We start from the raw sequence: 26,615 nt of genomic DNA on the forward strand, positions 1-26,615 counted from the left end.
GCAGAGGGGGCTGGTTGTCCAAGGCATGCCTTCCCAGGCCTTCAAGATTCCTAGGGCCTTGGGTCTCACACTATTCAAAAAGAAAGCTGGGTGCTGTGGCTCATGCCTGCAATCCCAGCACTTTGGGAGGCTGAGGCAGATGGATCACTTGAGATCAGGAATTCGAGACTAGCCTGGCCAACGTGTTGAAACCCCGTCTCCACTAAAAACACAAAATTAGCTGGGCGTGGTGGTGGGCACCTGTAATCCCAGCTATGCAGGAGGCTGAGGCAGAAGAATTTCTTAAACCCGGGAGGCAGAGGTTGCAATGAGCCCAGATCATGCCACTGCATTTCAGCTGGTGCGACAGAGTGAAACTCCATCTCAGAGGCTGAGTGCAGTGGCTCATGCCTGTAATCCCAGCACTTTGGGAGGCCGAGGCCGGTGGATCACTTGAGGTCAGTTCGAGACCAGCCTGGCCAGCATGGTGAAACCCCACCTCTACTAAAAATACAAAAATTAGCCAGGCATGGTGGTGTATGCCTGTAGTCCCCAGCTACCTGGGATGCTGAGGCAGGAGAATGACTCGAACCCAGGAGGCAGAGGTTGCAGCGAGCCGAGATCACGCCATCGCACTCCAGCCTGGGCAACAAGAGCGAAACTCCATCTCAAAAAACAAGACAAAACAAACAAAAAAAAACCCCAGAAAACTCCATCTCAGAAACAACAACCAACAACCACCACAAAAACATACTTGGTTGGCAGCAGTGTTAATCCCAGTGTTTTGGGAGGCTGAGGCGGAAGGATCACCTGAGGTCAGCTAAAGACCAGCCTGAGCAACCTAGTGAGGCCTTATCTCTACCAAAAAAAATGGTAAAAATCAGCCCATCAAGGTGGTGTCATGCCCATAGTCTTGGCTACTTGAGAGGCTGAGGCAGGAGGATCGCTTGAGCCCAGAAATTTGAGGCTGCAGTGAGTCATGATTGCGCCACTGTACTCCAGCCTGGGTAACAGAGTGAGACCCAGCCTTTTTATTTGTGGATAGTTCAAAGAAGTCATTTACAAAATGCCTTTTGTTTTCAAAGCACAGCTTTTCATAAAAAGCAAGGCTCACATTTAATAGATGCTCTGGTACATAGGTGTGTGTTGAGAGCCGCTGGGGACTCAGGAAGCCCAGCAGCCCCGGGATCCGCCGGTGGTCAGAACTCATCATCAGAATCGTCATGGGCCCCCCTGCAGACCTTGAAGGTCCGGGGGGTGGTCAGCTGTCCTGGGGAGGCCGGGGCCAGGTTCACCCAGCCGGGCCCGCGGGGCAGCAGGTGGCTTTCATTGAGTCTGATGACGCGGTAGTTCTCATAGTGGATGTTGTGGGTTATGTCCTTCAGGTCTTGGAGGTGGGAGCTGGGGGACCGGAGACGGTCAGCCCCGATGGTGGTGTCCCCAGGGCCCCTCGCCAGCCCCCTAGCCCCGGGCTCCCCACACCCTCACCGGATAAGCAGGTCTCTCAGGAGAGGAAATTCACAGTGCGCCATGTTCTCCACTGCAAGACATGGGACTCAGTATGGGACGGCTGCTTAGTGAGCACTGAGTAAGTGCCTACTATATGCACCACCTGACGCCACTTCCCTTAACCCTTTTTCCACATTTCTCTTTATCCTATCCTGCCTTCCCTTTGTTGGTTCATTCATTCATTCATCCACTGTTGTGTCCCCAGTGCCTGGTACAGGCGGCTCCCACAAATAGCTGTAGAATGAATGAATCCACCAATCATTATTGTATTATATGTACACTCGGCCTCTGTATCCATGGGTGCCCACTGTGGGACTTGAGCATCTGCCAATTTTGGTATCCCTGGGGGTCCTGGAACCACCCTCTGCAGATAGCATGGGTGCTATATCATAGGCAATAGTATAGTATATTTCTGGCTGGGCACGGTGGCTCACGCCTATAATCCCAGCAGTTTGGGAGGCTGAGTTGGGTGGATCACCTGAGGTCAGGAGTTTGAGACCAGCCTGGATGACATAGTGAAGCCCCGTCTCTACTAAAAATACAAAAATTAGCCGGGTGTGGTGGTATAATCTGTAGTCCCAGCTATTTGGGAGGCTGAGGCAGGAGAATTGCTTGAATCTGAGAGGCGGAAGTTGCAGTGAGCCAAGATCGCTCCACTGCACTCCAGCCTGGGTGACAAAGCAAGACTCTGTCTCAAAAAAATATATATATATAGTATAGAATATTTCTAATAATTATAATAATACATCATCTGACCGGGCGCGGTGGCACACGCCTGTAATCCCAGCACTTTGGGAGGCCGAGGCGGGCAGATCACGAGGTCAGGAGTTTGAGACCAGCCTGGCAACATAGTGAAACCCCGTCTCTCATAAACATACAAAAAATTAGCTGGGCGTGGTGGCAGGTGCCTGTAATCCCAGCTCTTTGGGAGGCTGAGACAGGAGAATCACTTGAACCCAGGAGGCGGAGGTTGCAGTGAGCCGAGATCACGCCACCGCCCTCCAGCTCGGGTGACACTGCGAGACTCCATCTCAAAAAAATAAAAATAAAAAAAAAATAATAATACATCAGGGGCTACATCCTGGCTGCCCCTCCTGTGTCACTTTCCCTAGCTCCCTAAGGCGGTCTCCTCTCCCTCCCGCCACAATCGCCTTCACTGTGCCTCCCCGACCTGTCCTTGTCCCGTCAGCTCTATGGGGACAGGGACCCTGTCAGTCCTCCCTTTACCGTGCACTGCAGTAAGTGCACATAGCGGTGGCTGATACACAGTAGGCCCATCGTAATTTCCGGCCAGCCACTAGGGCAGCCTTGGGTATTGGGCATTGTGCAAAATGGTGGTTCTCCCCGCTCCAACACCCTAGGAAGTTGATGCACTGTGATGCCCACTTTACTGTGAGGAAACTGAGGCCCAGAGGGTCCGGAAACTTGCCACAGCCTCCCAGCTGAAAGGAGGGACCGTTCCCCAGGGCTCTTTGTCCAGTGGGCTTCACCTCTCTGTGCCCTGTGATGGGTGCGAAGGTTGCCCAAGGCTGCTCTGGTTTCCAAACTGACCCCACCCGCATCCTACCCAGGGGCCCCGCACTGACCTTCAATGATGCCCCACTTGGTCTTCCGGCCCAGGACACACCTCCCGTTCACCAGGTGCTCTTGGTCAGCCCCTACCACGGCAAAAGGGATTCGGTCCTGGGAAAGGAGAAGACACAGAGACGGGAGGATTGACTTTGCTGGGGAGAAGAGAAGAAAAGTCAAGGCACCCAGGCAGGAGAGGGGAGTCCTATCCTTTTCGAGGAGGGAACATGGTAGAAAGTGCACAGAATTCCCAAGTTCAAAGACATAAAGTCTAATTGGTGCCTCTGGCTGAGTGAGGTAGCTCTTGCCTGTAATTTCAGCACTTTAGGAGGCCGAGGTGGGAGGATCACTTGAGCCCTAGGAGTTTGAGACCAGCCTGGGCAACATGGTGAAACGCCATCTCTGCAAAAAATAAAAAAATTAGCTGAGCGTATAATCCCATTATATTATATAGCGTATTATATAGCTCACACCTATAATCCCATAGCTCACTGCAGCCTTGACCTCCTGGGCTCAAGTGATATCCCCGCCTCAGTCCCCTGAGGAGTGAGGACCATAGGTGTGCACCACCATGCCTGGCTACTTTTTAAACATTTTTAGTAGAGATGAGTTCTCTGTGTTGCCCAGGCTGGTCTCTAACTCCTGGGCTCAAGTGATCCTCCTGCCTCTGCCTTCCAAAGTGGTGGGATTATAGGAGTGAGCTACCACACCCAGCCTGCCTGTCTTCCTATATATAAAGTTTTATTGGCACATAGTTGAGCCTATGAGTCATTTTTGTCTATGGCTGCTCTTGAACCATGACATCAGAGTTGAATCATCACAACAGAGACCCTATGGCCCAGAAAGTCTAAAACATTTACTACCTGACCCTTTGCAGAAAAGGTGGTTGAACCCTATCGTAAACTCCGGTTGTTTACTTGCTCATGGCCAGAAGCAGAAATTCAAACTTGTAAACTCCGAAGTGACATATATGGGTTTTTACTTCTGAATTCATCTGTGATGGGGAGTAATGTGGATGTTGATAATATTGGGCGTGGTGGCTCACACCTGTAATCCTAGCATTTTGGGAGGTGAAGGCAGGCAGATCACCTGAGGTCAGGACTTCAAGACCAGCCTGGTCAACATGGTGAAACCCTGTCTCTAGTAAAAATAAAAAATTAGCTGGGTGTGGTGGCTCATGCCTGTAATCCCAGCTACTCAGGAGGCTGAGGTGGGAGAATCACCTGAACCCAGGAGGTTGGAGGTTGCTGTGAGCTGAGATCCCGCCACTGCACTCCAGCCTGGGCCACAGAACAAGACCCTGTCTCTGCTGGGCACGGTGGCTCACGCCTACAATCCCAGCACTTTGGGAGGCTGAGATGGGTGGATCACAAGGTCAGGAGATCGAGATCACCCTGGCCAACATAGTGAAACCCCATCTCTACTAAAAATACAATAATTAGCCAGGCGTGGTATTGTGCACCTATAGTCCCAGCTACTCAGGAGGCTGAGGCAGGAGAATCGCTTGAACCCAGGAGGCAGGGGTTGCAGTGAGCGGAGATCACGCCACTATACTCCAGCTTGGGTGACAGAGGGAGACTCCATCTTAAAAAAAAAAAAGACCCTATCTCATAAAAAAAAACATTAAAAATAAAACAAACGAAACAAACAAAACATTGTACAGTACAGTGGTTTTTAGTATTTGACCAGGGTTATGCAACCATCATCACAATCTAATTTCACAACGTTTTCATCACACCCCCCAAAAAAACCCCATACCTTTTAGCAATCACTCCCCATTTCTCCCTTCCCCACAGCCCCTGACTACCACTAATCTACTTTCTGTCTCTATAGATTTGCCTATGCCTATTCGGGACATTTCATATAAATGGAATCCCATAATACGTGACCTTTTGTGTCTGATTGATTTTTGTCTGAGAAACATGTTTACAAAGTTCCCCCACGCTGTAGCAGGCAGGTGACAGGGTGACAGTGCTTCATTTTTTTTTTTTTTTTTTGAGACAGGGTCTCACTCCCTTGCCCAGGCTGGGGTGCAACGGCGTAATCTCAGCTCACTGCAATCTCCACCTCGGTTCAAGTGATTCTCCTGCCTCAGCCTCCTGAGTAGCTGGGATTACAGGCATGCACCACCACACCCGGCTAATTTTGTATTTTTAGGAGAGACGGGGTTTCTCCATGTCGGTCAGGCTGGTCTCGAACTCCCGACCTCAGGTAATCTGCCCACCTCAGCCGCCCAAAGTGCTGGGATTACAGGTGTGAGCCACCGTGCCCGGCCTTTTTTTTTTTTTTTTTTTTTTTTTGAGACAGGGTCTCACTCCCTTGCCCAGGCTGGAGTGCAGTGTCACAATCTCTGCTCACTGCAACCTTCACCTTCAAGGTTCAAGCAATTCTCCTGCCTCAGTCTCCCCAGTAGCTGGGATTACAGGTGCGTGCCACCACAAGTGGCTAATTTTGTATTTTTAGTAGAGACAGAGTTTCACCATGTTAGCCAGGCTGGTCTCGAACCCCTGGCCGCAAGTGATCTGCCCACTCAGCCTCCCAAAGTGCTGGGATTACAGGCATGAGCCACCGTGCCCAGCCTTGAACTGTACACTTTTAAAGGGTGAACTTCATTGCTTTTCATGGTTAACGGATAGTCCATGGTAGGGAATAGGCCGCAGTGTGTTTCCCCACTCATCTGTTGATGCATATTTGGGTTGCTTCCACTTTCGGGGCTAAAATAAATAATGCTGCTGTGAACATTCATGTACACATTTTTCTGTGAATGTACATTTTTGTTTCTTTTGGGTACACACGTAGGAATTCAGTTGCTGGGTCATAGAGTAACTGGATGTTTAAGCATTTGAGGAACCACCAGACTGTTTTCCAAAGTGGTTGAGCCATTTTACTTTCCCTCCAGCAGTAGGTGAGGGTTTCAGTTCCTCCACATCTTCCATAGCATTTTTTTTTTTTTAAGCTGGAGTTTTGCTCTTGTTGCCCAGGCTGGGGTGCAGTGGCGCTATCTCGGCTCACCGTAACCTCCACCTCCAAGATTCAACCGATTCTCCTGCCTCAGCCTCCTGAGTAGCTGGGCTTACAGGCACCCACCACCACGCCCGGCTGATTTTTTGTATTTTTAGTAAAGACGAGGTTTCGTCATGTTGGCCAGGCTGGTCTCGAACTCCTGACCTCAGGTGATCCACCCACCTCGGCCTCCCAAAGTGCAGGGATTAGAGGGCTAAGCCACTGCGCCCGGCCAACACATTTTTTTTTTCTGAGATGGAGTTTCACTCTTCTTGCCCAGGCTGGAGTGCAATGGCGCCATCTCAGCTCACTCACTGCAACCTCTGCCTCCCAGGTTCAAGCAATTCTCCCGCTTCAGCCTCCTGAGTAGGTGGGACTAAAGGCGTGCACCACCAAACCCAGCCAATTTTTTGCATTTTTGGCAGAGACGAGGTTTCACCATGTTGGCCAGGCTGGTCTCCAACTCCTGACCTCAAGCGATCTGCCTGCCTCGGCCTCCCAAACTGCTGGGATTACAGGCGTGAGCCACTGTGCCCAGCCCAATGTTCTCTATATATTCAGGATACAAGCCTCTTATTGGGTATGTGATTCACAGACATTTTCTCCGATTCTGTGGGTTGTTAGTGTGAGCTGTTATTTCTTGCTCACCTTGAGCTTGTGGATGCGTGGAGAATCATATCTGTTAGGAACATGTGCACATTTCCCTGAGATGTAGAGAAAGATGAGTCTTTGGATGGAAAGGATGTGTGGGAAGGAAATCACCTCGCCCGCCTCCCGCCCCACAGCCTCTCACCCGTAACTTGCTGTTGAGGATTTTGTCATTGATGTCCTCGTCAAAGCACATCTGGGGGTAGACGTCGATGCAGTGGGTCCTCAGGTTCTGCTGGATCTGGAGATCCCGCACAGGTGACCTCAGCCCACCCTGCCCACTCTGCCCTCTGCCCCCGCTGACCCCAGCCCTGCCCGGGCACCCAGATCACCCTGCGCCTGAAGGTCTCTCGCTCCTCCATGGTCAGGCTGTCGGCCCGGGCAATCACAGGAACCACATTCACAGTCCGGCACAGCCGCTGCAGGAACTCAATGTCCAGGGGCCGCAGGCTGCCGGAGGCAGGGCAGTGATGGGGGTGGCGGTGGTGGTGAGTGTATAAACGACAGCAGCAGGGCAGGGGGGTGGGGGCAGCCGGCAGCCCATGGTGGGGACCCCTTCTCCTCCTCCCTGCCCCATGCAGGTGGTCCTCGCCTTGCAGGTGCAGCCCCCTCACCAGTGCCCAGTGGGTGGTACAAAGTACACGCAGCAGTGCACCCGGGTGTCTGGGATGTGGCGCTGGCGGGTGATGAGGATCTCCTCCTGCAGGTACTGCTCGTATTGCTCGTTGATGTAGCCCAGGATGGGGTCCCAGCTGAGGCGGGAGGTGGACCCTCCCCTCAGAACTGTGCTGTGCCCAGAGAGCCCCACCCCTCTCCTCTGTGTCCTCTGGGCGGTCCTTCCTTGGGACGACGAATCGTCCCGGTTGGCCCGGGACCTCTGGGTCACCCCAGTACTTTCCCCCACTTCCCTGCATCATCAGAGAGACATAGGGAGACCTCCTGCCATTCTCGGCTTCACTGTCGGTAAAATGGAGACAATAGTAGCACCTACGTTGCAAGTAAGGGAGGGGTGAGCATTAACTGTGTTGAAGGGCCACAGCTGGGCCCAAACCACCAAGGACTCGCGCCTGATGGTTGCAGGGGTCTCCCTCCTCCTCTTCGAGTCCCTTCCCCTCTTGGGTATTGTCAACACTGTAAGTAGCCAAACAGATCCTTTTAAAAACAGGTGTCAGGCCAGGCCCGATGGCTCATGCCTGTAATCCCAGCACTTTGGGAGGCGGAGGCAGGAGGATCGCTCGAGCCCAGGAATTCGAGGCTAGCCCGGGCAACATGGGGAAATGCCAACTCTACAAAAAATACACAAATTAGCTGGGTGGGGTGGCACGTGCCTGTGGTCGCAGCTACTCAGGAGGCTGAGGCAGGAGGGTCCTTGAGCTTGGGGAGGTCAAGGCTGCAGTGAGCCATGATCTCGCCACTGCACTCCAGCCTGGGAAACAGAGTGAGACACTGTCTCTAAATAAATAAATAAATAAATAAATAAAATGAAACCAGGGCCAGGTGCGGTGGCTTATGCGTGTAATCCCAGTGCTTTGGGAGGCTGAGGCAAGTGGATCACCTGAGGTCAGTAGTTCGAGACCACCCTGGCCAACATGGGGAACTCCCCGTCTCTACTAAAAATACAAAAATTGAGCCGGGTGCGGTGGCTCACACCTGTAATCCCAGCACTTTGGGAGACTGAGGTGGGCGGACCACCCGAGGTCAGGAGTTTGAGACCAGCCTGGCCAACGTGGTGAAACCCCGTCTCTACTAAATAAATACAAAAAAGTAGCCGAGCGTGTTGGCGGATGCCTGTAATCCCAGCTACTTGGGAGGCTGAGGCAGGAGAATTGCTTGAACCCCGGGAGGCGGAGGTTGCAGTGAGCCGAGATTGTGCCACTGCACTCTGGCCTGGGTGACAAGAGCGAGTCTGTCTTAAAAAAAAAAAAAAAAATTAGCCGGAAATTGCTTGAACCCAGGAGGCAGAGGTTGCAGTGAGCCGAGATTGTGCCACTGCACTCTGGCCTGGGCGACAAGAGCTAGATTCTGTCTCAAAAAAAAAAAAAAGATCACACAGCCTGGCTGTTCCAGGTCTGGGGTGTTTCCCAAAGGTTGAAGGGGGAGGGGCAGGGACAGGAGGGGACAGCCATGGCTTGGCCCCCACCTTTGAGAACCTACCACTTGTCGCCGGGCACAGTGGCTCATGCCTGTAATCCCAGCACTTTGGGAGGCTGAGGTGGGTGGATCACCTGAGGTCGGGAGTTTGAGACCAGCCTGGCCAACATGGTGAAACCCCAACTCAACTAAAAATACAAAAAAAATTAGCTGGGCGTGGTGGCGGGCGCCTGTAATCCCAGCTACTTTGGGAGGCTGAGGCAGGAGAATCACTTGAACCTGGGAGGTGGAGGTTGCAGTGAGCCGAGATCATGCCATTGCACTCCAACCTGGGTGACAAGAGTGAAACTCTGCCTAAAAAAAAAAAAAAAAAAAGAGAGAACCTACCAGTTGTCATTGTTGATCTGGTCCCCGAAGCCGGGCGTGTCCGTCACCGTCAGCTTCAGCTTCACACCCTTCTCCTCTATGACTGTGGAGGGAGAGCAGAGTCGGGAGAGATTGGACCCGGGTGGGATGGGGTGGGGCAGGGTGGGGTGAGGTGTGGGCAGGGGCTCACTCACCATGGGTCAGTGAATGCAGCTGCAGCGTCTGGGGTGTGGGCACCCCCAAGCCCGGTGGGTTTGACTTCCACACTTTGGACTTGAACAGCGTGTTCACCATCGTGGACTTGCCCAGCCCGCTTTGCCCTGGGAGTGGCAACCGGATGACAGCAGTTAGGGTGGGCGTTTTAGGCAGTTTTTCTCTAACTCTTTACTTTTCTATTTTATTTTTGGAGACAGGGTCTCACTCTGTCACCCAGGCTGGAGTGCAATGATGCAATCCCCGTTCACTGCAGGCTCGACCTTCCCAGACTCTAGTGATTCTCGCACCTCGGCCTCCCTAGTAGCTGGGACTGTAGGCACACGCCACCACAGTCAGCTGATTTTTGCACTGTTTTTTTTATTTTTTGAGACGCAGTCTCGCTCTGTCACCCAGGCTGGAGCGCGATGGTGGGATCTCGGCTCACTGCAAGCTCCGCCTCCCAGATTCCCGCCATTCCCCTGTCTCAGCCTCCCAAGTAGCTGGGACTACAGGCGCCCGACACCACGCCCGGCTAATTTTTTTGTATTTTTAGTAGAGATGGGGTTTCACCGTGTTAGCCAGGATGGTCTCGATTTCCTGACCTCATGATCCGCCTGCCTCTGCCTCCCAAAGTGCTGGGATTACAGGCGTGAGCCACCACACCCGGCCTTGTACTGTTTTTTTATTTTTAAGACAGGGTCTCAATCTGTCACCCAGGCTCAAGTGATCGCAGCTCACTGCAACCTCCACCCTCAGGTTCAAACAATCCTCCCACCTCAGCCCCCCAAGTAGCTGGGATTCAGGTGCATGTCACCATGCCTGGCTAATTTAAAAAAATTTTTTGTACAGATGGGGTCTTGCTGTGTTGCCTAGGCTGGTCATGAACTCCTGGCCTCCAGGGATCCTTCTGCTTCAGTCTTGCTCTGTCACCCAGGCTGGAGTACAGTGGCGCAATCTCGGCTCACTACAACATCTGCCTCCCAGGTTCAAGCAATTCTCCTGCCTTAGCCTCCTAAGTAGCTCCTAAGTACAGGCGCCCACCACCACGCCTGGCAAATTTTTGTATTTTTAGTAGAGACGGGGTTTCCCCATGTTGGCCAGGCTGGTTTCAAACTCCTGACCTCAAGTGATCCTCCTGCCTTGGCCTTTCAAAGTGCTGGAATTACAGGCTTGAGCCACCACGCCCGGCCTCATTTTTGTACTTTTTGTAGACATGAGGTTTTGCTAGTCTCAAACTCCTGAGCTCAAGTGATGCACCCACCTCAGTCTCCCAAAACCCTGGATTATAGGTGTGAGCCACCGCTCCAGGCACATTTTTGTCTTTTAATGACTCAGCATTTCTTAAATTTTCAATGACAACATCCCTGTGAGGTGCTATTATCAGGCCCACCTAACAGATGGGGAGGGGCGACAGGCTGCCAAAGGTGAGGCCACACGCCCAGGCTTGCGTAGCACTGTGGGTCTGTCCTGCCGTGGGCCCTACCTCTCACTCACCCACCACCATGATGTTGAACTCAAACCCCATCTTCATAGCCTTGATCTTCAGCTGGTCCAGCACAGCCTCAATGCCCACAGGACCAAGCATCTCGCAGGGTGGTGTGCTGGGGCTGGAGGGCCGCGAGGACAGGCAGGGAGAGGGGGAGCGCCTCAGGGGGTCCATGGGGGCCGAGGGTTCGAGATGCCTGTCACCAGGTGGGTGGGGAGAAGGGGGTCACTGGGGCTCAGAGGAGCCCACATTGACCTCTCATATCTGAACCCCTATTTGAGCTTGGCCGTTGGCCAACCCCCTCCACACTTCACGCCTCTGGTGTACCCTAAGTGCCTGTAGTCCCAGGGGTATGGCAAGGGTGCCTGTGGGGAGCCGTTTCTCCAGGGTGCCTCAACACCCATCCAGAGAGGCTCCGCTGCCCAAGGGTCTGCCCTGTCCCCACCTACAGCCCAGGCAGGGGCTTCTCAGGTCGCTTCCCCCAGCAGAGCCTGGAGGGCCAGGCAAAGTCCAGGATGAGTGTTTGCAGCCAGGCTGGAGTCCTGGAGGGGCTTCAGGGAGTGTGTATGGGGTGAAGTGGCTCCCGTCCCAGCAGGGAACTTGGGCAGGGGGCTCAGGAGGAGGTGCCCCCACTTTCCCCAGGGGGACACACAGCAGAGTTGATAGAGAGCGAGAAAGACGGCACAGGCGTGAAGGTGACGGAGACAGAGAGAGAGAGACCAAGGCCAGGCAGGGAAGATGGCTGGGAGGGAGCGGAGCAAAGAGCCCACAGGGGGGCAGAGAGAGAGAGAAGCAGCCTGCTGTGACACCTGGTGGACGTGGGTCCTGGTGGAGCTTCCAGGAGCTGCCTTGTCCTGGCAGGGCCTGGTGTGTGTGATGGGGGAGGGGAGAGGGTGACAGTTAACCGAAGAATCTGAGCTCCATCTGCACTTGCTGTGACCCCCCCCCTGGAGGCTTCTCTGCAGCAGGAGCAGGAGCTATTACCCTTCTAATCCCCACAATGACCCCAGCCCAATAATACAATGATCCCCAAGTAGAACCAGGGGCCCAAGGCCCCCTCGTCAGCTGGGCTTCCACCTCCAAGCTGACGCCCTCAACCACTCTGCTGGGGTGAGCAAACCCAGGCCCCACAGCTGGCTAGCGGGACATCCGTGTCCACGATTGGCGCCATGTGTTTTAAGTTGCAGGGTCAAAAACATGAAGAGATTGCTTTAGCAAATATTTACCCAGTCCTGACTCTGCACATGGCATCGTTCTAGGAGCCCAAAGATGTTAACTTGTTTAATAATCAAGCCCTGTGAATTAAGTGCTGTTACTACCCCCAGCTGATAGATAAGAGAGGGTCAGGTGAGGAGGTGGCAGAGGTGGGACTTACCCGCTCTGAGTCTGTGTGCTCACCCTCTACTGACTTTTTCTGGTTTACAGAAACATCTAGATTTCCGGTGTATCTTAGAGATTATCACCCTGACTTGAGATGCCCTCTTTAAATAGGCCATGTGCTTTCCAGACTGTGGTCCTCACCCCTGCCTTACTGTCTCTCTGATAAGCTGTTTCTTTTTTGTTGTTTGTTTTTGAGACAGCCTCGCTCTGTTGCCCTTGCTGGAATTCAGTGGCGCGATCTCGGCTCACTGCAACCTCCGCCTCCTGGATTCAAGCAATTCTCTTGCCTCAGCTTCCCAAGTAGCTGGATTACCGGTGTGCACCACCACGCTAATTTTGTATTTTTAGTAGAGAAGGGGTTTCACCACGTTGGTCAGGCTAGTCATAAGCTTCTGACCTCAAGTGATCCACCAACCCTGGTCTCCCAAAGTGTTGGGATTACAGGCGTGAGCCACCATGCCTGGCCTTTTTTTTTTCTTTTTTCCTTTTTTTCTTTTTTTTTTGAGACGGAGTCTCGCTCTGTCACCCAGGCTGGAGTTTAGTGGCATGATCTCGGCTCACTGTAAGCTCTGCCTCCCGGGTTCACGCCGCTCTCCTGTCTCAGCCTCTTGAGTAGCTGGGACTACAGGCGCCCGCCACCACACCCGGCTAATTTTTTCGTATTTTTAGTAGAGACAGGGTTTCACTGTGTTAGCCAGGATGGTCTCGATCTCCTGATCTCGTGATCTGCCCTCCTCGGCCTCCCAAAGTGCTGGGATTACAGGCGTTAGCCCCTGCGCCCAGCCCTTTTTAAAATTTTTTTGAGACAGGGTCTCACTATGTTGCCCAGGCTGGTCTCAAACTCCTGGGTTCTAGTGATCCTCTCACCTCAGCCTCCCTAGATGCTGGGATTACAGACGTGAACCACCATGCCCAGCCTGATAAGCTGTTTCTTATACCAAGTTCATCTCACACAGTTAATTCTTTCTTGTTTCCTGGTACTTGACTTCACAAGGCTTAGGCATTCCTGTGTCGTTGGTATTGGCAAATGTTTTCTCTTTCTTTTTTCTTTCTTTTCTCCTTTCTTTTCTTTTTTTTTTTTTCTTTTTTGGGACAGGGTCTCACTTTGTCACCCAAGTTGGAGTGCAGAGGCACAATGACAGCTCACTGCAGCCTCGACTTCCTGGGTTCAAGTGATCCTCCTGCCCCAGCCTCCCTAGTAGCTGGGACTTCAGGTACGTAGACCATGCTGGGCTAAATTTTTTACTTTTTGTAGAGATGAGGTCTCCCTATGTTGCCCAGGATTGTCTTGAACTCCTGGGGTCAAGGGGTCCAGCTGCCTCAGCCTCCCAAAGCGCCACCACACTCAGGCTGGCAAGTGTTTTCTGTAAAGGGCCAGATGGTCCCTATTTTAGGCTTTGCTGGTCCTAAGTTCTCTGTTGCAACTACTATGCAACTTTTCATTGCAGTGAGAAAGTTGCCACAGACAATAGGTAAACAGATGGGCGTGGCTGTGTCTAAGTAAAACCGTATTCACAAAAGAAAGGTGGCCGTGGTTCCAGCTTTCCTGAGCCCCAGGCCGACTTCTGCCCTTTGCTGTCCACTACCTTCTGCCAGTTCTTCCTCCTGGGGAACTCCCGCTCCTTCTTGGAGGCTTAACCTTAAAGGCTTAGAGGCTAGGGGTCAGCCAGGTGCGTTGACTGATGTTTATAATCCCAGCACTTCAGGAGGCCGAGGTGGGCAGATCACTTGAGGTCTGGTTTGAGACCAGCCTGGCCAACATGGCGAAACCCCATCTCTATTAAAAATACAAGAACTAGCTGGGCTTGGTGGCGGGCACCTGTAGTCGCAGTTACTTGGGAGGCTGAGGCAGGAGAATAGCTTGAACCGAGGAGGTGGAGGTTGCAGTGAGCCGAGATCGTGCCATTGCACTCCAGCCTGGGCGACAGAGTAAGACCCTAGCTCAGTAAATAAATAAATAAATAAATAAATAAATAAGTAAATAAATAAAGGCTTAGAGGTTAAGGGTGGGTCAGGCAGGGCCCAGGGTGGCAGGGACGATGGGGCACAGCCTGTCCTGGAGCACAGTTTGTTGTCGAAGGTGAAATCTTAAAAGCCACAACTCCACAGCCCTTGAGGGATTCAGCACGGGGGCCTCCTCCCATAAGCAGCTGAGGATGTGGTTAGTGGATGAACAAACGGCTCTGGTGATGGTGACGTGGGGACTGCGTTTGAGCAGTAGACGTACCTCTGGGGATGTCCCCAAAGGAAATGCGCCTCTGTGCAGAGAAAACACTTTCTCCAGGAAAATCCTCCCATGTGAGCGATGGTCTAGTTCTGAAAATCGTGGCGGTGAGGGGAGGAGCCTCACTGGGTGCCAGTAGGGACTGCACCATGTAAGTGCCGTCAAAGGAGTAGTTTGCAGAAAGCGTGCTGTCATCTGGAAGGTGCTCCCGGTGGTGTTGACTGGCAAAAGCCAGGGAAAAAACGATCTATGCAGCGTGACTATGGTGGAAGAGGACAAAAGCCTGGAGGGAATCACACGTGGACACAGCGATAATAGCACAGGGCATTCAGCGCACGTTTCTGTGAGCCTTCCATCATGCTTCGACGGCTCTGACATCGATGATCAGTTCATTTCGTCCTCACGACACTGGAAGGAGGTGGATACTATTCACATACCCATTTTACAGAGGAGTATACTGAGGCAGAAGGGCTCAAGCTCACACATTGGTGGGTCTTATGGCATGCAATCGAACCTGGGTCCAGAAGTCTGACTCACCGGAACCACTCCCTGCCACAGCCTCCTCCTCCTGTTACTGTCCTGCCTGGGACTGGGCGGGGCTCTGTGACTTTTGTCTTTTTTTTTTCTGAGACGCAGTCTCACTCTGTCACCCAGGCTGGAGTGCAGTGGCGAGATCTTGGCTCCCTGCAACCTCTGCCTCCCGGGTTCAAGTGATTCTCCTGCCTCAGCTTCCTGAGTAGCTGGGATTACAGGCACCAACCACCACGCCCGGCTAATTTTTGTATTTTTAGTAGAGACAGGTGTCGCCATGTTGGCCAGGATGGTCTCGAATTTCTAACCTCAGGTGATCTGCCCACCTCGGCCTCCCAAAGTGCTTGGATTACTGGTGTGAGCCACCGCGCCTGGCCTGACTTTGTCTTTTAACAACTTGGTGGTTTCCAGATCTTCTTTAAGAGATAGATATGACTTTCATAATAGTAACAACAAACATTAGAAACAAGGTACCCAGAGAGACAGGAAGACTGAGGGCCAGAGGGGAGAGGAGGGGACAGTGTGCCTCCTGCCCACCCAGCCAGGCCAAGAGCTGGAGCAGGGGCCACAGTTGTTCCCCTGCATTTTTTTTTTTTTTTTTGAGACAGTGTCTCGCTCTGTCGCCCAGGCTGGAGTGCAGTGGCGTGATCTCAGCTCACTGCAAGCTCCGCCTCCCGGGTTCATGCCATTCTCCTGCCTCAGCCTCCCGAGTAGCTGGGACTACAGGCGCCCGCCACCATGCCTGGCTAATTTTTTGTATTTTTAGTAGAGACGGGGTTTCACCGTGTTAGCCAGGATGGTCTCGACATGCTGACCTCGTGATCTGCCCGCCTCGGCCTCCCAAAGTGCTGGGATTACAGGCATGAGCCACTGCGCCCAGCCTCCCTTGCACTTTAAAAATAGAAGTATGTCTGCTGGGCGCGGTGGCTCATGCCTGTAATTCCAGCATTTTGGGAGGCTGAGGGGGGAGCGGATTGCCAGAGCTCAGGAGTTCAAGACCAGCCTGACCAACATGGTGAAACCCCGTCTCTACTAAAAACACAAAAATCAGCTGGGTGTGGTGGTGCACGCTTGTAATCCCAGTGATTCAGGAGGCCAAGGCAGGAGAATCTCTTGAACCCAGGAAGCGGAGTTTGCAGTGAGCCGACATCGCGCCATTGCACTCCAGCCTGCCAGCCTGGGTGACAGCAAGACTCCGTCTCAAAAAAAAAAAAAAAAAAAGGCCAAGCATCGTGGCTCACACCTGTAATCCTAGCACTTTGGGAGGCCAAGGTGGGTGAATCACCTGAGGTCAGGAGTTTGAGACCAGCCTGGCCAACATGGTGAAACCCAGTCTCTACTAAAACACAAAAGTTAGCTGGGCGTGGTGGCAGGTGCCTGTAATCCCAGCTACTTAGGAGGCTGAGGCAGGAGAATCGCTTGAACCCGGGAGGCGGAGGTTGCAGTGAGCCGAGATGGCGCCACTGCACTCCAGCCTCAGCAAAAAGAGCGAAACTCTGTCTCAAAAAAAAAAAAAAAAAAAAAAAAAAAGGGAGGGAGGAGGATTAGAGTCAGAGGAGGAGACATGAGCCTGGAAGCAGAGGGTGGAGGGATGGGAGACCACAAGCCCAGGAATGCCACCACCCTCTAGAAGCTGGACAAGGCAAAAGATGGACTCTGCCCTAGAACCTTCAGGATGAACACAGCCTGGTCGACCCATTTTAGACTCTGACCTTCAGAACCATAGGGCAATACATTTGTGTTGTTTGAAGCCACAGAGTTTGTGGTAGTGTTACGGCAGCATTGGGACATGGATACATTAGGTGTGTGACGGGCTAATGGCTAAACTTCTCTAGGCCTCCGTTTCCTCATCTGTAAAATGGAAAAAGCAATAATACCCACTTTAGGATTGCTATGAGGAATAAACCAGGTGACACAGCACAGTGCTCGATGCAGAGCCCCACATTAGCTGATATTTTCAAGTAGTAAAATAGAGAAAATAAGGCGGTGAAGACTCCTAGTACAGCTGGCCTTCCGTATCCACAGGTTCCACATCTGTGGCTTCAGCCAACCACAGACAGAAAATATTTGGAAAAAAATCACATCTCTATTGGACATGTACAGACTTTTTTGCTTACTGTTCCCTATACAATGTAACAATTATTTACCTAGCATACATTATATTAAATAAATATATGTATATAATTTTTTTTTGAGATGGAGTCTTGCTCTGTCACCCAGGCTAGAGTGCAGTGGTGCCATCTTGGCTCACTGCAGCCTCTGCCTCCTGGGTTCAAGCGATTTTCCTGCCTCGGCCTCCCGATTAGCTGGGATTACAGGAGTGTGACACCGCACCCAGCCAATTTATTTTTTTTGAGATAGTCTTGCTCTGTCACTCAGGCTGGTGTGCCGTGACATGATCTTGGCTCACTACAGGCTCCGCCTCCTGGGTTCAAGCGATTCTCCTGCCTCAGCCTCCCAAGTAGCTGGGATTACAGGGGCCCGCCACCACAGCGGGGTAATTTTTGTATTATTATTATTTTTTGAGATGGAGTCTTGCTCTGTCACCCAGGCTGGAGTGCAGTGATGTGATCTCGGATCACTGCAATCTCTGCCTCCAGGGTTCAAGCAATTCTCCTGCCTCAGCCTCCTGAGTAGTTGGGACTATAGGTGCGTGCCACCATGGCCGGCTAATTTTTTGTATTTTTAGTAGAGATGGGGTTTTACCGTGTTACCCAGGATGGTCTTGATCTCCTGACCTTGTGATCCGCCCGCCTCGGCCTCCCAAAGTGCTGGGATTACAGGCATGAGCCACCACACCCGACCAATTTTTGTATTTTTATCTTTTTTTTTTTTGAGATGGAGTTTTGCTCGTTGCCCAGGCTGGAGTGCAATGGCGTGATCTCGGCTCACCGCAACCTCTGCCTCCCGGGTTCAAGTGATTCTCCTGCCTCAGCCTCCCTAGTAGCTGGGATTACAGGAATGTGCCACCACACGCCTGGCTAATTTTGTATTTTTAGTAGAGACATGGTTTCTCCATGTTGGTCAGGCTGGTCTCAAACTCCTGGCCTCAGGTGACCCGCCTCTGCCTCCCAAAGTGCTGGGATTACAGGCGTGAGCCACTGAGCCCGGCCCAATTTTTGTATTTTTAGTAGAGGTGGGGTTTCGCCATGTTGGCCAGGACGGTCTCAAGCTCCTGATCTTAAGTGATCTACCCAACTTGGCCTTCCAAAGTGGTGGGATTACAGGTGTGAGCCACAAGGCCAGGCCAAATATATTAAGTATTATAAGTAATCCAGAGATGATTTGAAGTACAGAGTATATGCACAGGTTATATGCAAATACTGCCTCATTTTATATCGGGGACTTTATAGCATCTGTGGATTTTGGTACCCACGGAGGTGCTGGAACCAATAGTTGAGGATTCCAAGGACAACTGTATGATGCAGGCACACCTGTCCTAGCTGCTCAAGGCTCGTTGGATGCAGGCAGTTTTTCTCCCCCTTCCCCCTCCCTCCCACCCACCTTCTCTCCCATCTCTCTCTCTTTCATTCACGAAGTCAGCAGTGGCCAAGCACACAGGTGTTCCCAGCTGCATATCTGGGATACTGAGGAAAGGTAGGAAGTCTCAGGAGTGAAGAAGCCACAGGCCGGCGTCTTCCTCCCTGGGCCTCCAGCAGTGGGGAGCCAGGGAGCGCACCTGCTGCGCCTGGGCCCTCTCCCCTGGGCTGGGCGGCCTCTGCTAGCCCTGGGGAGGGCGGGGCTGGTTGCCAAGGCCTCAGGTGGTGTGGAGCCGGAAGCAGGAAGCAGCCTGTGCTCCCCAGGACCTGCCTGGTTGGGGGAATCGGAGGCTTCTAGGAGGTAGGTGGGGGCCTGGGGGCTGGGCTGCCAGGGGGAGAGAGAGGGGAGATGACAGTGGCTGGGGAGAAGGTTGTCAGGGTAGGGACCACAGAGCTGGGCAAGGAGAGAAGCTGGGCCTGGGGCCGAGGGAGAAGTGGAATGGGAAGGGGTGGGGAAGCTGGCGCTGGGCCAGGAGCGGGCAGTGGCTGGGCTGTGGGAAGCCTGGATGTGGTCCCTGCTGAGCTGAGCCCAGGGTCCTGATGCAGCCTCTGGGGGACCGGGGCAGGTGGCACTGTGCACGCCAAGATGGCTGTGTCCACAGAGGAGCTGGAGGCCACGGTTCAGGAAGTCCTGGGGAGACTGAAGAGCCACCAGTTTTTCCAGTCCACATGGGACACTGTTGCCTTCATTGTTTTCCTCACCTTCATGGGTAAGTGTGGCTGTGGCCTCTGGGTCCTCCCAGCCCCCTGCCCTGGGCTCCAGGTTGGGGCCACACCTGGACGCCTGTCCTGTCCCCAGGCACCGTGCTGCTCCTGCTGCTGCTGGTCGTCGCCCACTGCTGCTGCTGCAGCTCCCCTGGGCCCCGCAGGGAAAGCCCCAGGAAGGTGAGCCCCTGGAAGGTGAGCCCTGCCGGCCTCCGGGACCTGCACGGAACTGTACTGGGGGTGGAGGCGGAAGGTGAGGGGAGTGGCGGGAAGGGTGCTCATCCCCCTAGGGAACAACGAGCGAACCTGCTCAGTCCCACTGTGCTTCTCGTGCAGGAAAGACCCAAGGGAGTGGATAACTTGGCCCTGGAACCCTGACCCTGTGTGTCCTGCCCGGTGGCAGTAACAAAGCCTTCTGTCTGCCCAGAGCCTGAGTCTGCAGTGTCTTCCAGTCCCCGTCTGGGTGGGTGACACGGGACTCGCCGCCCCACTCAGGTGGCCACCTGGCCTCTCCAAGCCTTCAGTCAGCACGACTGTGCCAGGTCATCCTGAGTCACCTAGCTGGGAGGGGAGCTGGTCTCAGGCCGGGCGCGGTGGCTCACGCCTATAATCCCAGTACTTTGGGAGGCCGAGGTGGGCGGATCACGAGGTCAGGAGATCGAGAACATCCTGGTTAACATGGTGAAACCCCGTCTCTACTAAAAATACAAAAAATTAGCCGGGCGTGGTGGCGGGCACCTGTAGTCCCAGCTACTCGGGAGGCTGAGGCAGGAGAATGGCATGAACCCTGGAGGCGGAGCTTGCAGTGAGCCGAGATCGCGCCACTGCACTCCAGCTTGGGCGATAGAGCGAGACTCCGTCTCAAAAAAAAAAAAAAAAGACTCGGTGGCCCAAAGTCCCAGGTACAGCTCTTGTCGCCACCCCATGGGCTTCTTGGCAGCCTGAGGGTCCCCTCTCGACAGTAGGTTCTGTGCCCTGCCGTGGCATGGCACAGGGAACGGGGAAGCCAGGCTCCGGGAATAGGGGAGACTGCTGGCTCCTGAAGCTCATGGCCACTAACTACCAGAGACCCCCTGCCTGGGTTCCCACTCAGACAGACAAGACAGGGGCTCCAGGTGGAGTCTGATGATCTTTATTTCTTAGACAGCCCTGGATTGGGGCTATGGAACACAGTCACCAGCACTATACTCACTCCTAGGGTGGCTCTGTCTGTGGCGTTCCTCACCATCCCCGGGACTCATAGCTCAGTGCCACCCCCCCACCCCATGCCCTCCAGGGGGAGGGGACAGCGAAGGGGAGAGGAGGGAGAGCCCTGGGCCTGGCCCTGTCCTGAGTCCAAAGATTCCCATGGTGATCAGAGGGCGGTGTTGGGAATGTGGGACACCCTTGGCCCTGCCTCCCTGACCTCCCCACTACCCCACCAAACCAGCCTTCCTTCCTCCTGGCACTTCCAGTGTCCATTCCCGGCAGTGCAAATGTGTTAGGTGGGGTAGGGGGTGGGATAGGGAGATAAATAGCAGCCTGGCGTTGGCACTGGCTGGTGCTCTGTGGTGGGTATGAGTAGGGGACGGGGCCGCCTTCCTGGAGACAAGCTCCTGGGTGCTGTGATCAGAAGGGTCTGTAGCTCCAGTAGCTGGAGAACACGGAGATCTGCAAGGGGAGAGGGTGTGGTGAGTTGCTGGAGGGGGATGGGGTAGCCCAGGGGAGATGTCAAGGTCACCCAAGGACAATATGTCAGGACAGGGCATTGCTGCCTAGCAGTACTGTGGGGTACACCAGACCCCAAGACTGGGGCGCTCTGAGGGTGTGGCAGGGCCCTCAGAACCCCTGCCCACTGTGGGGGTACACCAGACCCCAAGGTTGGGGCGCTCTGAGGGTGTGGCAAGGACCCTTAGAAGTCCTTCCCCTAATGAAGGCGCTCGGCCCGGGCCCCACCTTGTCCTTGAGCTGCTGGCAGAGCTGCAGGGAGACGGTGAAGTAGACCAGGGCGTCGTTGAGCCAGGGGATCACGCACTCCACTTTGTGCACGTGGCTCACCTCCAGGCGCTGAGAGCCCCACTCGCTGTGGGCAGTGAGAGGGTCCCTGAGGAGGGTCCCGGCCCTCCAGGTGTGGAGGGATGGGGTGGGCGTGCCTGGACCCCCCCCCCCCCCCGGCCTACTTACAACATGGCCCCGGGGCTATGCAGCACCGCGCCCCCAGCTGGGCGGAAGTTCTAGGGAGAACAGCACCAGACCCGTCAGGCCTTGCAGGGCGTGTGCATGGCGGGCAGTGGGCCAGGCAGGGGTCCCTCCTCACCTTGGTGGAGTTGGGCTGCAGGGCATGCAGCTGGTACACCGTGAGGCAGAGCTTGTTGAGGTTGATGTAGACGTTGACCAGCAGGTCGGATGGCAGGGCAGGGGCGAACATCCGCTGCGGGAGGCAGGTGGGATGAGGCCCACGCAAGCCCCCAGCCCAGGCTGGATGGAGCGGGGCTGTGCAGTCACTCATGGAGTCTGCAGGGGATCCCAGTCCCCACCCTAGAGATGCTCTTCTCATCAATGGGGGCTTCCAGACTTTTCCCAGGTGCCCCAAGTATCTCCTGTGCTGTCAGGTTTGGGAACCACTAACCCGAAACAGGGTTAACGTATTTTAGGGGCACAGGACAGAAGCCAAGGACCCCATCCCAGAAACCTGCCTAGACAGAATATTCCACCTATAATCTGGGAGTGGCACCCCTCGGCGTCCATCCTGAGGGCAAGCTGGGACCCACTGTGGGACCCCTCTCCTGGAGCAGGGACTGGCAGGGGCACTGACCGTGAGGCCGCTGGCGGCGATCTCGGGGAGGGTGAGGGTGGCGGGGGTGGTGAGCCGGTTTCGGGCTCTGGTCAGCTGCAGCATCACTGCGTCCATCAGCTGCAGGGAGAGGCGGGGTTGGCTCTGCTTCCTCCCGTGTCCCCATGCATTAAGGAACAACAGACATGGTAGCTCCCACTCCCACCCAGCCCAGTGGCTACTGTTCCCAGGTCCCGAAACTCAGCAGCAGGGGCCTGTTAAAGACAGGTAGTTGGGCTCCAGCTGGGTATGGAGGAGGGCAGGATGTCTGCACTAATGTCAATCAGGATGGGGCTGATTCACTGCACGGGGATCCCGGGCGCTGGATCAATGGGGAATGGAAGGTCCTGGGAGGTCAGTCCCAGGGGCACAGGCTTTGTGGACAGGGGTACAGGCAACAAAGGTTGGCTGCAAAGGGCCAGAGAGGGCTTCCTGGAGGAGGCGATGGATGACTGGGTTGAGGTTTTCAGGGGGGTAAGCCAGGGTCACGGCTGGTGGATGGTGGGACCACCTGGAGCCCATCCCTTCCCTTTGCCGTGGAGCAGAGCCCTGGCAGACTCCTCAGAGCCCCAGCTTTCGTGCCATTCAGCCGTGGCCATGAGTACCAGGGTGATGTGGCTCCCAGGAAACACGTAAGAGCTGACTGGGGGTATAGGGCCTGCAGCACCCTAGGGTGGTTACAGTTCTCGAAGGGATCTTAGTCTGTCTTGTCCTAAGTGTGAGGAAACAGAGGTCCAGAGAGGGCAGGTGAACCACCGGAGGACACACAGCAAGTCAGGGGCAGAACTCAAGCATGAGGTCAGGTGCCCAGGTCAGCTCTTCACATGTGCCACGCGGTTAATGTGAAGGCTTTCACTGCTGCTACCGGCAGTGGTGTGTGCCGAGTGCTTACTGGGGGCCCCGTGACCTGAATTATTATGGTGAACAGTCACTCCAGCTTGCCCCTGACCCCACAGGTAGAAATGGAGACACAGAGTCGGCAGGTAAGTGCTTACAGGTTGCACAGCTCAACGTGGAGGCCCTGGGATTGGAACCCAGGTGTGATTCCGGATCAAGGACGTGGGACTAGGCCCAGGAGTCAGGCCCGGGGGCAGCTCACCTTGAGGACCTCAGCGCCCGTCTTGAACTGGTAGCTCTGGTCCCGGCTGGTAAGCAGGTAAATGGCTTGGCTCACATGGTTTCTGGCATCCTGGATCTGGAAGCAGGGGTCATCCAGAGGGGTCACGCCAGCTTCCATGCGGCCAGGAGGGGAGAGTGGGTGCTGCCTGCCTGCCTGCCCCATGTCATTCCACTCTCCACACTGTCATCCCTGTGCCCCAGAGGGCCAGGTCCACGCCAGGTGATGGGCATCTGGCATCACCTGGGGCAGGCCTGGTCTCTGCCCAAGCTGACTGCCCCCTCCTTTCTAAGGGATGGACACACAGTAATGCCCAAGACAAGAGTCTGTGCGAGTTGCGGAGGGAAGCAAACAGGGCGACAAGGCAGGGGCAAGGGCGCTGAGATGGAGACAGTCGGGGTGGAGGGGGCAGGGGAGGAGGCTGGGGCCCATTGGTACAGGAGCTGCCAGGGAGCATGGGCCTCATCCCCAGAGCCATGGCAAGTCCCTGGAGGCTCTGGGCAAGGGAGTGACTTTTCAGAGGGCTTCTGAACCATCTCATCCAGCCAGCTGCTGTGGGGACTCCACAGTCCCGATGTGGCCCTCGGGGCTCTCAGGCCAGGTTCTCTACCTCCCCACATGGCGCAGCCTCCAGGGCTTCAGGAAACGCCTGCCCCCAGCTTTGCTGTTAGGAAACACCCTCCCAGGCTTGCTGTGGCCACAGATCCCCAGGGCTAGTCCCTCTCCACGGAGGCCCCGTGGCAGGCCTGCTGCCGCCTGTCCTTGTGGCTGAGCACTAGCCAGGAGGGGCGGGGTCACCTGCTGCAGCTTCCACTGCTTGTCCTCCCGGAAGGCGAAGTGCAGCAGCTGGTTGTTCCGGGGCATCTTCAGGTTCACATCCTGACAAGCAAGAGTGGGGTGAGCTGGGCAGTGAGGGGGCGCCTCCTGCCACAGCCACTCTGAGCCCTTAAGCCCAGGGCAGAAATGGGGTGTGTGGTGGCTCAGGCCTTGGCCGCTGTATAGGGCAGAGGGTCTCCCAATGCCTTGGCCGTTTGGGGGTTGAACAGGGAGGTCAGGAAACAGGAAACCAGGCCCAAGAAGAGCCACAAAGAAGTGAAATGGAAAGAGGTGAAGAAAGGGGAAGGGGAAGAGGAAAGGCAGCCTCTGTGAGGCTCTGTGCGAACGGGGTGCATCTAGTGTCTACAAAGGGCAACAGATGGAGCCCAGGAGGGGGGCCTCCCCCCACGCCTTGGTGCCTGGCACAGAGTCGGGTGCAGACTGGAGTTCAGGCATTGGCTGATTCAATTGTGATGTGTGGCCAGCCTAATCCACCAATGCCCATGTTTCACTGGTCCGGACGCCAGGCCAGGCCGTGTGCAAAGAACCCCTCTCCTGCACCTCTTACTGAATCTGCACACCGATCCCGGGAGGAGGTGTGAGGGTTGCTGTCATTTTCCAAAGGAGAAAACTGAGGCCAGAGAGATCAAGGGTCCCGCCCAGAGTCGCAGGGCTTGTACAGAGAGAAAGTGGGAGCTCCCATGCTCTTCCCCATTGGCAGGATGGGAGGGGACAGGGCCGGGGGACTCACCGCCTGGCTGAGGGCATCCCCCTGCAGAGTCAGCACACCCTTCACCTGGTCTGTGCTGTAACATGTGGCGTCAGAGCGGTGCCTGTGGTCACCCCCCCACCACCCAGCCCTCCCTCCCGGCGGGCTGCCCCTCCTGTCCCATTGCACAACCAGCTGGTCTGCAGGACAGGGCTATGGCCATGCCTCCTACCCCCCAAGGTACCCATTTCCCCGGTTTCCGCCTAGCCCAGGCTCACCCACAGCTGCCTAGGATGAAGTTCTCTTGCTTGGCGGGCCCCTCAGTGCCGGAGCCCGGCAGAGTGAAGCGCAGAGAGGCCTCCTGTGGAACAGAGAGAAGGAGGGGAGCTGGTAGCGCCCACTCAGGCCCGGCCCAGTGCTCCTTCCAGAAGCCCCCCTCCCTCCAAGTCAGCGGGGGTAAGGAACAACGTGGCCTGGCCTCACCTGGGTTCAGCTGGGGTGGGAAGACCCTGCCCAAGCCCCCAGGGCACCTAACCGTGAGCCCGATCTCTGCTTATCCCACATTCCCTGAACACCTCCTGTGTGCCCGCCTCGGGGAATACAAAACAGACAGGGGCAGCCTCCCAGCTTGGTTGAGGGGGAAAGGGGCAAGGGGCAGAGTCAGGGAACAAGGCAGTAGTTATGGTAACCCGCGGTCCTGGGCCACAGCAAGCACTACGCCGGTTACTTCTGTGAGCTGCCTGGCTCATTTATCTACACCCCAGCCTCGCGAAGCGGGTACTGTTATCTCCCTTTTGCCAATGAGAAAAGGGAGGCCCAGGGAGGTTCAGTGACTTGGCTGAAGTCACACTGCCAGGCAGAGGCAGAATTCTTCGGCTCCCAGATTGGATGCCGCTGCTCCCAAGGCGGCCTTCCCCGACCCAAGGCCGGGCGGGACTCAGGCCCTTGCTAGCACCCTCGTCGGGACTCGCCCCTGCCCGCACACAGGTACTTATATAATGAGGTCGGCTCGAGTTCGCGGAGGCGGGGCCCTGCCTGAAAGCCGCGGCAGCCGCACACTGTAGGCGCTCAGGACGCAGCCGCGCGGCCCCAGGTGGAGCCAGGGAGATGAGGAGGGAGGGTCGCCACGCCCGGCGGGGCAGGGCGCGGGTCGTTACCTTGAGGATGTCCTGCAGCTGCTTCAACACAGCGTGCACCTCGTCGTGCAGCAGCCAGCGGAACTCCTCCTCCTGCGGGACAGACCCGGCGGTCACCCCCGGCCCCGCCGCCCCGCCGGCCCGCCCGCTGGCCCGCGCGCCTTACCAGCACCGCCCGCTCCGCCGCCGTCGCTGCCATCACGGTGGCCATGGCCGCAGGCCGCCGCCGAGCGCCCTCCCCACCGGTCGCTGCTCCTGTCCACCAATCTTCCTGTCCTCGGTCCTCCAGTCCTCCCGTCCGCCCCCGGCGTCTGGCTCCGCCCCCACCCGATTGGCGGAGCGGGTACCACCCCGCCCCCAGGCCGGCTCCGTGCTCGCGATTGGCTAGCGCCTGTCGGTCCGCCTCGGCTCCCGAAACCTGCGGGAGCCCTGGAACGAGACTGGCGGCTGCGGGAGTGAGGCTCGCTCCGGCTGGCCAGGGACGCGGCCGGCGGCTGCACGAGTCAGGCTTGCTCCGGCTGGCCAGGGACGCGGCCGGCACCAGCCCGGGGCGCCCCCAGGATATGATAGGGCGCTCTGCTCCACTCGCGCTCACTCATTGGCCGGCAGGACAGTCTGTCCCCGCTCCTCCTCCCTATTGGCCCGCTTGGCTCCGTTGGTCGTGGTTCCAACCCTGCCGCGGACCTCGCCGCCACTCGCAAGTCCGTCTCACCCCGGACGTGGAGGTCCCGAAAACCCACCCCGGCCCCGCCGCTGCCTTCTCCTCCCACCCATCTCGCCGAGGACGAGGGAAGCAGGAC

The 26,615-nt window shown here is 55.6% G+C and overlaps 3 protein-coding genes across 7 annotated transcripts; 1 reads left to right on the top strand and 2 right to left on the bottom strand.

Annotated features, from left to right (window-relative positions):
• On the bottom strand, window positions 1-14,354 carry SEPTIN12 (septin 12). Of its 3 annotated transcripts, XM_055099523.2 has the most exons (12): window positions 11,656-14,354; window positions 10,855-11,042; window positions 9,360-9,485; window positions 9,187-9,268; window positions 7,323-7,460; window positions 7,041-7,158; window positions 6,854-6,949; window positions 6,709-6,764; window positions 3,366-3,459; window positions 3,075-3,171; window positions 1,468-1,519; window positions 1-1,380 (listed from the first exon to the last, which is right to left on the bottom strand). In XM_055099523.2, the coding sequence occupies exons 2-12, from the start codon at window positions 11,018-11,020 to the stop codon at window positions 1,179-1,181; spliced, it is 1,227 nt and encodes a 408-aa protein (XP_054955498.1). In that variant the 5' UTR covers window positions 11,021-11,042; window positions 11,656-14,354; the 3' UTR covers window positions 1-1,178. The 3 variants fall into 3 exon arrangements, with proteins under 3 accessions (XP_054955498.1, XP_054955499.1, XP_003815156.1); XM_055099524.2 differs by lacking the exon at window positions 11,656-14,354 and having other exon boundaries at window positions 10,855-11,322; XM_003815108.5 differs by lacking the exons at window positions 3,366-3,459; window positions 6,709-6,764.
• A 4,276-nt stretch (window positions 14,355-18,630) lies between these two features.
• SMIM22 (small integral membrane protein 22) lies at window positions 18,631-20,209 on the top strand. Of its 2 annotated transcripts, XM_063598319.1 has the most exons (3): window positions 18,631-19,230; window positions 19,320-19,405; window positions 19,562-20,209. In XM_063598319.1, the coding sequence occupies exons 1-3, from the start codon at window positions 19,107-19,109 to the stop codon at window positions 19,601-19,603; spliced, it is 252 nt and encodes an 83-aa protein (XP_063454389.1). In that variant the 5' UTR covers window positions 18,631-19,106; the 3' UTR covers window positions 19,604-20,209. The 2 variants fall into 2 exon arrangements, with proteins under 2 accessions (XP_063454389.1, XP_063454388.1); XM_063598318.1 differs by having other exon boundaries at window positions 19,320-20,209.
• A 132-nt stretch (window positions 20,210-20,341) lies between these two features.
• On the bottom strand, window positions 20,342-26,375 carry ROGDI (rogdi atypical leucine zipper). Of its 2 annotated transcripts, none has more exons than XM_034939747.3 (11): window positions 25,982-26,375; window positions 25,837-25,908; window positions 24,958-25,040; window positions 24,722-24,776; window positions 23,953-24,033; window positions 23,137-23,232; window positions 22,020-22,118; window positions 21,522-21,635; window positions 21,389-21,438; window positions 21,161-21,287; window positions 20,342-20,875 (listed from the first exon to the last, which is right to left on the bottom strand). In XM_034939747.3, exons 1-11 carry the CDS (start codon window positions 26,024-26,026, stop codon window positions 20,834-20,836), a joined length of 864 nt encoding a protein of 287 aa, XP_034795638.1. In that variant the 5' UTR covers window positions 26,027-26,375; the 3' UTR covers window positions 20,342-20,833. The 2 variants fall into 2 exon arrangements, with proteins under 2 accessions (XP_034795638.1, XP_054955503.1); XM_055099528.2 differs by having other exon boundaries at window positions 21,161-21,308; window positions 25,982-26,349.
• Between the last annotated feature and the right edge of the window lie 240 nt (window positions 26,376-26,615).

The sequence above is a fragment of the Pan paniscus genome, chromosome 18, assembly GCF_029289425.2.
Source record: "Pan paniscus chromosome 18, NHGRI_mPanPan1-v2.0_pri, whole genome shotgun sequence".
In the NCBI taxonomy this organism is placed as follows: domain Eukaryota; kingdom Metazoa; phylum Chordata; class Mammalia; order Primates; family Hominidae; genus Pan; species Pan paniscus.

What these genes read in the sequence shown, in the direction of transcription:
- SEPTIN12 (XM_055099523.2), bottom strand. Translation starts at nt 11,020, where the DNA reads ATGGACCCCCTGAGGCGCTCCCCCTCTCCCTGCCTGTCCTCGCGGCCC. An exon ending in TCCTCAACAGCAAGTTACGG is followed by an intron (nt 6,765 to 6,853) that starts GTGAGAGGCTGT and finishes TCTACATCTCAG; the next exon opens with GGAAATGTGCACATGTTCCT. An exon ending in CTAAAGTGCTGAAATTACAG is followed by an intron (nt 3,172 to 3,365) that starts GCAAGAGCTACC and finishes CTCCTTTCCCAG; the next exon opens with GACCGAATCCCTTTTGCCGT.
- SMIM22 (XM_063598318.1), top strand. Translation starts at nt 19,107, where the DNA reads ATGGCTGTGTCCACAGAGGAGCTGGAGGCCACGGTTCAGGAAGTCCTG. An exon ending in TGTTTTCCTCACCTTCATGG is followed by an intron (nt 19,231 to 19,319) that starts GTAAGTGTGGCT and finishes TCCTGTCCCCAG; the next exon opens with GCACCGTGCTGCTCCTGCTG.
- ROGDI (XM_055099528.2), bottom strand. Translation starts at nt 26,026, where the DNA reads ATGGCCACCGTGATGGCAGCGACGGCGGCGGAGCGGGCGGTGCTG. An exon ending in CGGGCGCTGAGGTCCTCAAG is followed by an intron (nt 22,119 to 23,136) that starts GTGAGCTGCCCC and finishes CTCTCCCTGCAG; the next exon opens with CTGATGGACGCAGTGATGCT. An exon ending in GCCAGCAGCTCAAGGACAAG is followed by an intron (nt 20,876 to 21,160) that starts GTGGGGCCCGGG and finishes CTCCCCTTGCAG; the next exon opens with ATCTCCGTGTTCTCCAGCTA.